Below are 13,286 nucleotides of genomic sequence, written 5' to 3' on the forward strand. Positions count from 1 at the left end.
TGCTTGAATTATTATTTGTATTTTCTTCTACTTGATTAAATGAGATTTCCACCTTCCCATCAGCGGTCTTGGACTTCCGGAAGTACTTCTTCAAGAACTTCTCCACCATCTCTTCCCATGTCCACAGGCTATTCCCCTTGAGTGAGTGAAGCCATCTTTTCGCTTCACTTGCCAAAGAGAAAGAAAATAGGTTGAGGTGAATGGCGTCTTCTGGTACTCCTGCTATCTTCACCGTGTTGCAAGTCTCAATGTATGTGGCCAGGTGTGGGTATGTATGGATCTTCACTCGGCAGACCATGAAATAGATTCCCTTGAATTAGCTGGATGAGGGAATATGGATATGAAATGTTGGTCGCTTGCACATCTAGTCTGCCATGATGCGTTCTTCCAAAGGAACTAGTTTGTTTCCACGCATACACACAAAGGAAACAACTACCTTGCCGGTTATCACAGAATAAAAATTAAAACTTAAATTATTATTGTTATTATTATTATTATTATAATTATTATTATTATTATTATTATTATTATTATTATTATTATTATTATTATTATTATCATTATTACTATTATTAATTTTAAAAAAAGAATAAAATAAGAGTGAGTAAAGAAAAAATGATAACCGTTTTGTTTTGAAAAAAAAATTAAAAGATGAAAAATAAAGAATGATTGCTCTCAAATTGGGATTTGTAACAACCAGGTACGAAAACCAAAGTCCCCAGCAACAGCGCCAAAAACTTGTTAATAGATTGACAAGTGTCCTAATTTTATCACAAGTAGTAAAGATTGAAATAGAAGTTCAACTGTTGAATCCAGAGGGACTTTGATTGTACTTAAATGATGCAAATCCAATTATTAAGAAATGAGGAGAAACAAAAGAAGAAAGAGATACCGAATTGTAAGTTTGAAATTTAGACTAAGGCAAAGGAAAAGATAATAGGAAAAATAAACAACAATTTGAATGTCAAAAGATGGAATCAAAATGCAATAATGTTGGGGGCTAGCATGCTTATTTGCCTAAGATGTATGATTTTAGATTTTTCTATATCAATTTGGTGAATTTTTCCTACCCACATTTATTAAAATACTAGCCTCTGATGTGTTACGATGACAAGCTTATCTTACATATCTATCTCCCAGATGTCTTTGCAAAGATTCAATAGATAAAAAACATGAAGTTCTAATTCAAGATGTTTTCTTTGTTGCATGGGCATAATGCAATCACTCTATGTCTAGCAATGATTTTATTAAGATGTCCCTACCTTTGAGTTCTATTAAAAATTATCCTCTTTCGAGCGACTAATCCCTAAAACTGATGCATATAAAACCTTCAATGTATTTCTACTAAGGATTACCCTCTTTCAAGCGCCAAACCCCTAAAGATGATGCAAGGATGAATGATACATGAAATAAAACAAGAAAAGATAATAAGAAAGAAAACACTTATTTGTATTGATAGATATGAAGCATATAATACATTTGTTGGCATTTTAGGCCTGCCAAGCCCTAACTAAAGGGGTTTAGCCTTTCATTGTCATGAGAGACTTTTACACTTTAGGGGGTTGATATGGATGGAAGAAGATGGATGGATAGAGGAAGAAAAAAGGATAATGGACATAGAAAGAGGGTTTCCCATGTTGGAGATACTCAGGCTTAGGATGTATTCATTAGAGAACTCTAAGTCTTCGGGCGTGGTGTTATCTCGGTGTATGGGTTATGGCCTTTCCTTCTACTTCCTACTCTTTTTATAGGCCTAGGATAGCTTAATTTTCACGCAACATCGCTCTTAGTGCGGGCTTTCGCGATAAACGCGCCTTCAGGCTTCTTCACGCTAAGCCTGGGTTGCGCATTGAGCGAGACTACACACTAAGCATGAACTTGCCCACTGAGTGAGAGTACGCACTGAGAGCCTGTCTTGTGTGCTTGAAAAAAAGAGGATTTTCGAAGAGGTTGAAAGGAAAGTGAACTTGAGCTAGAGGATGGCGGAGCATAAAAACATATGGTAAACGTAAAAATAACCTAATATATCTCTATTTATAGCAATGATACCTTCATCCTATTTTTTACTCTATTTTTCTTTATTTTATTATTTTATAAAAAACAACTATATTTTACTCCCTATCAAATGAATAAATAAAACATTAATTTTATTTTATAAGAACATGATTTAATTTATTTACCTTAAAATCATTTTTTTGATTAATAAAATTATTTCTTTTTATTTATTTAATAACAAAAACATCATTATTTTCCTAAAACTCTATTTATTTTTAAATAAAGTCCTTTTTCATTTATTTTACAAAAATGTGTTGTTACACAAGATGTATATGGTGGTAATTTTTCCTTGTATGAAATCCTAATACTTTTGGAAAATGAGAAGTCCACATTATTGATGTGAACACTCTCTATCATATCATTAGGAGAGTTATAGTACTTACTAGGAAAAATTATCACCATATACATCTTGTGTAATGACATGACACTATAAATTTTGCAGTGCTAGAAGAAGGCAGACTCACTTCCAAAGAGCCTTAAACTTATTTAATGTCTTTGTTTAATTTAATCTCTTCATTACTTTCTCACCTCATTCTCTTTTGATTCATTCATGGTGAAGAAAACAACTAACTGTGCCTCAAAACTTAAGTTTGTTTCTCTTTCCTCACTCCTTCGTTCTTCCAGATAATTTAGATGTTTTATTTTGTTGTGTTTTTTTTTCTCTCATTCCATTTCATTGGAATCATATTGAAGGATAACTCAAACTTAAACTCTAAGATTATATATAATATTTTGTATATAATCACATTTTGAAGCATACAACTAAACGATTCTCTATTTCTTTACATTTATATGTACAAATATCGCACACAATATTTAAGATTTCTTATTTCTTTTATGAACCATACATAGTTCCATTGCTTCAATGCATACGGATTGAACTTCTTTTTTATTTTCTACTGTTTGCACCGGAACATGATTTTGCAGAGATTGATTAAATTAAATTTAACTAAGACCACATGGAGTTGTTGTTTTGTTTGTTTTATATCATTGCATATTTCAATTTACTTTCTTGCATTGAAAAATGGAAGGTTGAGAATGGATTCCTTTAACATATTGTCAGGTAGCTTGCAGTTAATCTCAATTGTATTTTCATAGGAGAAAACATAGAGACAATGAAAAAATATTGAGTCTTTGGTTCAACGATCAAGCTGCTAAAATCATGAAAGGAGTCTTTATGCTTTCTTCAAGAATTGACAAACCATTTTGTAAGTACGATGGTTTCAGTACATGAAAGTGTGTAGTGAAGGTTTACATCAATATTGTGGACTTATCATTGGTTGAAAGTGTGAGGATTCCATACATGAAAAATTTACCACCATATTACATTTTGGATGCATGTGGTTCGGTGTGCATTTGACTTGTAATTTTCAAAGATTATTTTTCTTCCTTGATGTCTTTGATGTGCAATGCAAGCCATACAAGAGTGACATGCTTGTATTTTTTTTTCCAAATAGAAACTTTCATATAAAATATTATGTATGAATCTATATGGAGATTGTGCTTAACTATTTTTTGATTTTTCAAAAACTGAATAAAAACATTTCATGCTAAATAAAAGTGAGAGAATGGTTCAAGATCTGAGTTAGATGGAGATTGTGCTTAACTAACTTTTTATTTTTTATTTTTTTTGCTATGTAAACACAACTTAGATCAACTACAAAAGCTAACTAGTAATGTGTTGAAAAAACAAACTCTACTCAACCTTGCATTTTGTAATGGAAGAAAACAAATTAAAATATCCAATGATAAAGAAAAAGTTGCAGCCAATAATATAATAGAAGACAGGAGATCATCATCATAATTGAGGTAAAGTAGTGGTGATTCTACTCTTATTTCCTAGCATAGGAAGCCCATCCATTTATCAGACCAATGGTGTATTTTAAGTAATAATATTCTCAAATTCAAAAAAACAATTAAATCAACTTTCTGTAGACTTACTCACCAAATTATTTTCATTGTGTCGTATTAGATTTATTATACTACATAAAATTTTCATTATATACAAATTAATTTTTTAATTGTTATTCAAGGACTTTCTAATTATTGAAGAGTATGTAAGGGCACATAATTTTGTAATAGATCTACTTGGCATTTTTTGAAGTAGTTTCATTATGTTACTACTTCACTCTTAATTTTCTTTAGTTTTCATGAAGGTATGCATTGGGGGATGTAGGTCCGGTGCAATTTTCACTTGGATTCATTTTGGTGAAAATGTCCACACCATCAAAGCCCTATCATTCCTTTTTTAGTTATTTAAATTTTGGATCTCTATTTAGCTTTAAATTAAGGGCTAAATTTTCACTAGTTAGTATAATGTCACATAAGGAAAAAGAGAAAATCATCTTTCTTTTATTTGTTTTTTGTCTGCAAGTTCCATTTTCTACTCACTATTTCTTTTGCCAGATCGGTTGCAAGTTGTATGTTTGGTGAAATGACCTAAAAAACTTTGGATTTTCTAATTTTCAAAATCACAATGTTTTCCTTTTGTCATGACACCCTTGTTATCTTAGTGCACGTACAGTTTTAATAACAATGCTTTATTATATTCCCTTGCCACTCATTTTCAGAAATAATGTGTGGAATGTGTTGTGCATGTGGTCAGATTGTTCAACCATGTTTTTATATATGGTTATATATGTGTTATTATTTTGAAAAAGTTCACGAAATATGAATACATTTTAACCTTGGTTGGCTTTGGAAGGCATGTTTTCTTTTAATGTTTTGTTGTGCTATGCATTACGATGCCTGACTCTCCTTCTCTTTGAGATGCATGATAGTAATGACGAGATTCAAAATGACTTGATTAGATTGGCCTAAGCATTACTTTCTGTTATATTTATTTTTTAGTTGTCGACTACATTAGAAGAGTAATATAAATTATCTTTTCAATCAAATAGATTGCATCAGTTGATCGAAGTATAGTAAATATGGTGTGAACATGCATGTAAAAGCTTGAAGTTGCAATAGTGCTAAGGTTTCTGGTTTTAGTTACTCCATATTGTTGACAATTAACTTGGGTTTCTACCTTTGTGATCATTTAGTTTAATGTGCTAAGTTGTTTCAAGTTTGGTCTTTGGCAAGTGTGTACAAAGTTAGTACCTATCACTTTCTATATTTTTTGTTGTTCAGACCTCACTATGAAGACTAAAAGTTTCAAGTCTTTAATATGTTAGTTTTTAAATATTTTTGGAGGTAGATGTTGAAGGTACTTACGTCTGGCCTTGTGGGAGAACTCATTTTCTTGAAGGCTATGTCAGTTTTTAGTAAAAGGCTGTCAGTTTTTAACAGTGTTATTTTATTGCTATGAAAAATGTTGTCTTTGAGAGCGGTGATGCTCGCACAATACTTAGAAACAAAGTATCAATAAATCGTGTATGGAACGACACTAGAAAAAATACAGTGTTGGCAAAAGACCAACTCAGTTTTAATTATTGTTATTCTTTTAAAGGGAGGTGAAATGGCAGATACACAAAAAATAATAAAATTAAATGTCCTTCATTTAATAATTATTTATTTTTTAGAAAAATTCTTTCAAATCAAATATTTAATGACGAAAAAAGTGAATACCTCTCATATTTTAAAATATTAAATTCAAAAGAATTATTTACCAAAATTTCAATAAGTGTATCCTTAGAAACATTAAGAATGAATATTTTGGAGAAGACATGTCCCTAATGTTAAAAAGGTAAAAAAATAGTTATTATTTAGTTATTTCTATTTTGTTAGGGGAAGTTTGATAAACGGAAAGTTTTCAGTTTCTCACGAATATTAAAATGGTAAACTATGATTTTCATGTTTGGTATGCAATTAATAAAAAAATATTATCAGGAAACTATGACTCCCAATAGATCACTAAATTTAAATGTCTTTCATTTTATAATTATTTAATTTTTGGAAAAATTGTTTGACATAAAATATTTAATGATCAAAATCATAAATACCTTTTATATATTAATATAATAAATTTAATAATTTTTATTTTCCAAAATTCCTATTAAAGTAGCAAGAAAAAACATCACAAATGAACTTGTATGAAGAAGACACATTTCAAATCTTAAAAATAATAGCAAAATACTAAATAAATTCATGTTAATAATTTTTTTTAAATTAATTGAAATTTATTGGCATTTCAAAATAATGTAAATGTTATTCCTTATTTGTGTTAAACCATATACATACTTTATATTTTTTTTACTTAATTTTTACCAATAAAATTATGTTTAGTACAACTATGTAAGAAAATGTGTTCATACTCCATATCAAATTAACGTCAAATGTTATTACGAAAAAATGTTGTCATTGGGAGTGGTGGCCCTCATGCGGTACTTAGAAAGGAGGGATAAGTAACTCATGCAATAAACGACATCAGAAATTTAAAAGTCTTTCATTTAATAATTATTTAATTTTTAGAAAAATTCTTTCAAATCAAATATTTAATGATGAAAGAAGTGAATACCTCTTATATTTTAAAATATTAAATTAAAAAGAATTATTTACCAAAATTTCTATTAGTGTATCCTTAGAAACATTATGAATGAATATTTTTTAGAAGACACGTCCCTGATGTTAAAAATGTAAAAAATACTAATTGTTTAGCTATTTCTATTTTGTTAGGTGAAGTTTGATAAATGGAAAGTTTTTAGTTTCTCGGGAATATAAAAATGGTAAACTATGATTTTCATGTTTGCACTTCTGGAAAAAAGCATTCTACGACACTGGTTTTACGATGATTATACAAAAACCGATGTCGTAAGTAAAGTGGTGACATTTTTGTAAATAATTTTAACCTTTTAAAAGCAGTTTTCTCAAAAATGACTTTAAAAATGCTTTACGACATCAGAGTGACACGTTTTAATTGGGCTAGCTTGGACAACCCTAAATCTCAGTTTTTCTCCTACCCTCGCTCATTCTTCCATTCTCATTACCGTCATAGAGAGAGAAAGGGAGAGAGAAGAAATGCCACCAGAGTTGTAAGGTTTACTTCACTACTCCATCGAGCATGCACTGCGTCCTTATGAGCTTTCCAAGATGCCAGCCATGGATGTGGCCAGTAAAGGCAGAAACTTCAAGACCATCGTAAAGAAGACGGAGAATGTTGTCATTGTCAAAGAGCAGAGAGTAGAAACCTGAGGACCCAAAGGAATATGCATTTTCGCCATCGGCAAAGAAACCAGTAGAGAACATGCCGTTTGAAATAACAAGTGATGAACCTTTGAAGTGGTTTTAGGAAAATAGGGTTTGGGCTTTAGAAGGTTTATTCTCCGCTCTCGTCTGAAACCTGAAACCCTTTGTTCATCGTCGGCAGAAGCATGTCATTGTCATCATCAAGCAATGCCTACAACGTGCCATGGGTAGAAAAGTATCGTCCCTGTTAGATATTAATTAGAAAAATAATAATAACAAGTTTTATGAGCCTTAAATTGTGGAAGATGAAAGTTGTAAGGTTGTGAGTTACAAAGTCTTGAATAAGCAATTATGTGAGCATTTAGTATTCTTGAATAAGCAAATTATGTGAGTGGTCACTCTATTTTAGTATAAATAGGGGATCATACTCTTGTATTTTGTGTGGCAAATGAAATAAAATCTTCTTCTTCCAACAAAGTGGTATCAGAGCCTGGTTCTAGAGTGTTGAGAGAGAAACACTTTGTGAGTTGAGAGATGGCAAGCAATGGCTTGAGTATGTTTCAATTCCCTCGTCTTACCAAAGAGAATTATGATAATTGGTGTCGTCGCATGAAAGCCTTGTTAGGTTCTCAAGATGCATGGGAGATTGTAGAGAAAGGTTATGCCCAACCTCAAAATGAGGCTATTTTGTCACCAAATGAGAAGGAGACTTTGTTGAAGTCAAAGAAGAAGGATCAACAAGCACTTACTTTCATTCATCAAGGTTTGGATGAAGCTATGTTCGAGTTGGTGTCAAATGCAACCACATCCAAAGAAGCATGGGAGATTTTGAAAACCTCCCTTGAAGGTGTTGATAAGGTAAAAATGGTGCGCCTACAAACTCTACGTAGAGAGTTTGAATCATTGCATATGAAGGAATCTGAATCTATCTCAGATTTTGGCAACAAGGTGTTGGCTATTGTGAACCAAATGAAGCGTTATGGAGAAAATATGGAAGATGTTCGTGTGGTGGAAAAGATCTTTCGCTCCTTAATCGCTAAATTTGATTATGTGGTTTGTGCTATTGAAAAGTCTAAGGATTTAGACTCAATGACCGTAGACCAATTGATGGGTTCTCTTCAAGCCTATGAAGAAAGGTTCAATAGAAGACATGATGAGCCATTGGAGCAAGTCCTCAAAGCCAAAGCTTCTTTGAAAGAAAATGGAGGAGAAAGTAGTCAAAAAGCACGTGGACGTGGAAGAGGACGTGGTCGTGGACGTGGTCATGGCCAAGGAAGAGGAGGAAGAGGAGATCGTGATAATTTTGACAATAATGAATGGAGGAGCCATCAATCCACTAGAAGTCGTGGAAGAGGAAGAGGAAGAGGTATAAACAATTATGAAAAAGCATATGAAAGGAGGTATGATAAATCTAATGTTGAATGTTTTAATTGTCATAAATATGGCCATTACTCTTGGGAGTGTAGAACAAATGTTGAAGAGAAGGTCAATCTTGTTGATGATAAAGAAGAAGTTGAAGATTCAACACTACTACTATCACTTAATAATGGTGAGAAGGAAGACAAATGCTTATGGTATCTTGACAATGGAGCAAGCAATCACATGTGTGGATGCAAAGAGAAATTTGTGGAACTTGATGAGAAGGTGAAAGGAAATGTTTCTTTTGGAGATTCTTCCAAGGTGCAAATCCAAGGAAAAGGTACCATTTTAATTTCTTTAAAAGATGGTGCTCACAAATTAATCACGGATGTTTACTATGTTCCTAAACTAAAAAGCAATATTTTGAGTTTGGGACAACTTGTTGAAAAGGGGTATGAAATTCATATGAAAGATTGTTGTTTATGGTTTCGAGATAAAAATTCTAATTTGATTGCCAAGGTGTTTATGTCAAGAAATAGAATGTTCACTTTGAACATTAAAACCAATGAAGCAAAATGTTTGAAGGCTAGCATAAAAGATGAATCATGGTGTTGGCATATGAGATTTGGGCACTTGAATTTTGGAGCACTAAAATCCTTAGGAGAGGAGAAGATGGTGAAAGGGATGCCTCAAATCAACCATCCTAATCAATTGTGTGAAGCATGTCTCCTTGGAAAGCATGCAAGAAGGAGTTTTCCAAAAGAAGCTAATTCAAGAGCAAAGGAGCCTCTCCAACTTGTTTACACCGATGTGTGTGGCCCAATCAATCCTCCTTCATGTGGTAACAATAAATATTTCTTGCTTTTTATTGATGATTATAGTAGAAAAACTTGGGTTTATTTTCTAAAGCAAAAATCTGAGGCATTTGTAGCTTTAAAAAATTTTAAAGCTCTTGTGGAAAAGGAGAGTGGTTATGTAATCAAAGCTCTAAGATCCGATAGAGGTGGCGAATTCACATCAAAAGAATTTAATGAATTTTGTGAAAAATATGGGATTCGTCGCCCTCTAACGGTTCCTAGATCTCCACAACAAAATGGGGTAGCGGAGAGAAAAAATAGAACTATTCTTAATATGACTAGATGTATGTTGAAGGCTAAAAATATGCCAAAGGAATTTTGGGCCGAAGCTGTTGCATGTGCCGTTTATTTGTCCAATCGCTCCCCAACAAAGAATGTGAAAGATCAAACACCACAAGAAGCATGGAGTGGAGTGAAGCCAAGAGTTGATCACTTGAGAGTATTTGGGAGCATTGCATATGCTCATGTACCCGACCAAGGAAGATTCAAGCTTGATGATCGGAGTGAGAAACATGTGTTCATTGGCTATGATGCAAGCTCAAAAGGCTACAAATTGTACAATCCAAACAATGGAAAGACAATTGTGAGCCGAGATGTCAAGTTCTATGAAGAAGGCACATGGAATTGGGAGGAGAAAGAAGACACTTATGATTTTTTCCCGTACTTTGAAGAAATAGATGAAGAAGCCTTGACTCCAAATGATTCAACTCCAGCACTTTCACCAACTCCTTCAACCAATGAAGCCTCATCATCTTCCGAAGGGAGTTCAAGTGAAAGGCCAAGAAGAATGAGAAATATTCAAGAATTATATGATGAAACTGAAGTTATAAATGATTTGTTTTGTCTTTTTGTTGACAGTGAACCCTTAAACTTTGATGAAGCAATGAAAGACAAAAGGTGGAGACAAGCCATGGAAGAAGAAATCAAAGCCATTGAGAAGAACAACACTTGGGAGTTATCAAGCCTTCCCAAAGGTCATGAAGCAATTGGAGTCAAATGGGTGTTCAAAATCAAGAAGAATGCAAAAGGAGAGGTTGAGAGACACAAAGCAAGACTTGTAGCTAAAGGTTATAAGCAACAATATGGAGTTGATTATGATGAAGTGTTTGCACCGGTTGCCCGCATGGAAACCATTCGTCTTCTTATTTCCTTGGCAGCTCAAATGAAGTGGAGAATTTTTCAGCTTGATGTAAAATCGGCATTTCTAAATGGCTATCTTGAAGAAGATGTCTATGTTGAACAACCAATGGGTTTTGTCATCGAAGGTCAAGAAGGAAAAGTCTTGAAATTGAACACGGCGTTGTATGGTCTAAAGCAAGCACCGAGGGCATGGAATACTCGCATTGACAAGTACTTCCAAGACAATGGGTTTGTTCGTTGTCAAAATGAGTATGCTCTTTAGGTTAAAACTTTTAATAATGGTGATGTCTTATTTATTTGTCTTTATGTGGATGACCTTATCTTTACCGGCAATAACCCAAATTTGTTTGAAGACTTCAAGGAGTCCATGTCTCGTGAATTTGATATGACAGATATGGGACTCATGTCATATTACTTGGGAATGGAAGTGAAGCAAACGGAGAATGGTATCTTTGTCTCACAAGAAAGGTACACAAAAGAAGTGTTGAAGAAATTTAATATGCTTGATTGCAATCCTGTGAACACACCTATGGAAGGTGGCTTGAAGTTATCAAAGTTTGATGAAGGAGAGAAGGTAGACTCCACGATCTTCAAGAGTCTTGTGGGGAGTTTAAGGTATCTAACCAATACAAGGCCCGATATTCTATATGCGGTGGGAGTTGTGTGTCGCTTTATGGAGGCTCCTACCTCTCCTCATCTAAAAGCCGCAAAAAGAATTCTTCGTTACTTGAAAGGTACAATTGATTTTGGATTGTTTTATTCTCCCTCCAATAACTATAAGCTTGTGGGATTTTGTGATAGTGATTTTGCCGGAGATGTTGATGATAGAAAAAGTACTACCGGATTTGTATTTTTTATGGGTGATTGTGTTTTTACATGGAGTTCTAAGAAGCAAGGCATTGTGACACTTTCTACTTGTGAAGCCGAGTATGTAGCTGCAACTTCTTGCACATGTCATGCCATTTGGCTAAGAAGATTGTTGGAGGAACTTCAGTTGTTACAAAAGGAAAGCACAAAGATCTATGTTGATAATAGATCTGCACAAGAGCTTGCCAAGAATCCGGTGTTCCATGAACGAAGTAAGCATATAGATACAAGGTATCATTTCATTAGAGAGTGCATTGCCAAGAAAGAAGTAGAATTGACTCATGTGAAAACTCAAGATCAAGTTGCGGATATTTTCACCAAGCCTGTCAAATTTGAAGATTTTCGAAGATTGCGAGCAAGACTTGGTGTGCAAAAGAATTTTCCAATTAAGGGAGGATGTTAGATATTAATTAGAAAAATAATAATAACAAGTTTTATGAGCCTTAAATTGTGGAAGATGAAAGTTGTAAGGTTGTGAGTTACAAAGTCTTGAATAAGCAATTATGTGAGCATTTAGTATTCTTGAATAAGCAAATTATGTGAGTGGTCACTCTATTTTAGTATAAATAGGGGATCATACTCTTGTATTTTGTGTGGCAAATGAAATAAAATCTTCTTCTTCTTCCAACAGTCCCATCAAGGTCGCCGACATTGTCGTCAACGAGGACGCCGTCTCCAGGAAACTGTTCTCAAACTAAACGCTTCCGATGATAGGTACGTTTTTGTAATTTCTCGATTAAGTTTTCAATTCTGGACGATTTTCTGTTAATTTATCCTTTCACTTTTGGTTATAGATGATTTGCTCCATGGTTGAACTCACTGTTCAACAGGTGGAGAAGTTGAGGGAAATGAGTCCACTTTATGAATTTGTCAAGGAAGGTATCAACATCAAGGACATTCAATGGGCACAGCACTGATTATTATCAAGCTCTCAGATTGCAATGCAAGTGATGGGAAGCAATTGTGATTGAACTCCAGACATAGCTGCCACTCTTGCAATTGCGGATTCTTTGAACTTTCTGATTATTTAGTAATTTGTATCTTGAGGTTACATTACAATTAAAAATTTACCCTAGCAGAGCTATTTATTATGTATACACCGTTTGTTTCAATGATTGTTAGTTTTGCTTGTCAGCGATGTTTATGAAGAGGAAAGACATGCATTGGCAGTTTGGTACTGTATGGACTAACCAATGTTGGTGTGTTTTATTATGGTTTCAGCTGAACCTGTCCCACACTTCTTCCTATTTTCCCCCTTCTTGTGCTGAAGGAATGGTGATTTTAAGTTTTGCTCTATCTCTGTTCCTGATCAGGGAGAGGGGGAGCTGGCGCAAGTACCATATTTTTGTTTTGCTTTTTTGGCTTTTTGTACTATGCTATTGAACTCGTTCCGCTTTGAGGCACACGGCTCTTTTCACGATGTCTAGTTTTGCTCTGGAAATTGCTTCTGGGATATCAAAGATGTTTGCTCAGAAGAAAGTCACGCTGAGCCCGGGGAGGCACAAGATAGTGATACTGGATGAAGCTGATAGGTGAGTTTTCATGGTAGTTTAATTTAATCCAGTTTACACTGTTAGTTGCATGTTCTTATACCAACATTAACGATTTGAACATGATGTGGCTGTGCATGCATATCAAAGATTGTAATTTGTGTTAGTGAGCAATAACCTACAGAATTAGTTGTTGTAAATTCTTAGATGGTGTACCTCACATCTTTATGTTGTTTAGTCTTTTTATATCAGCAAAGAAGCTGAATAAATTATATGTTAAGGAGTGGAACCTGCAATTAAATATAGAAATTTGGTAATGATGCAAAAGATACTAATATTCCAGTTGAAGTATAGAGATATTACTATCTCACAAACAGGCCTGAGGTAATTC

General features: G+C 33.7%; 1 protein-coding gene across 1 annotated transcript; it reads left to right on the forward strand.

Annotated features, from left to right (window-relative positions):
• Positions 1-10,905: 10,905 nt before the first annotated feature.
• On the forward strand, positions 10,906-12,322 carry LOC114404721 (uncharacterized mitochondrial protein AtMg00810-like). Its single transcript, XM_028367560.1, has 2 exons — positions 10,906-11,772; positions 12,200-12,322. Exons 1-2 carry the CDS (start codon positions 10,906-10,908, stop codon positions 12,320-12,322), a joined length of 990 nt encoding a protein of 329 aa, XP_028223361.1.
• The last annotated feature ends 964 nt before the right edge of the window (positions 12,323-13,286 follow it).

This window comes from Glycine soja, unplaced genomic scaffold (genome assembly GCF_004193775.1).
Source record: "Glycine soja cultivar W05 unplaced genomic scaffold, ASM419377v2 tig00106000_1_pilon, whole genome shotgun sequence".
NCBI classification, from domain to species: domain Eukaryota; kingdom Viridiplantae; phylum Streptophyta; class Magnoliopsida; order Fabales; family Fabaceae; genus Glycine; species Glycine soja.

Coding starts and splice junctions, on each gene's coding strand:
- LOC114404721 (XM_028367560.1), top strand. CDS start 10,906: ATGTCTCGTGAATTTGATATGACAGATATGGGACTCATGTCATATTAC. Junction 11,773..12,199: donor GATTGCGAGCAAGACTTGGT/GTGCAAAAGAAT, acceptor TTTTGGTTATAG/ATGATTTGCTCCATGGTTGA.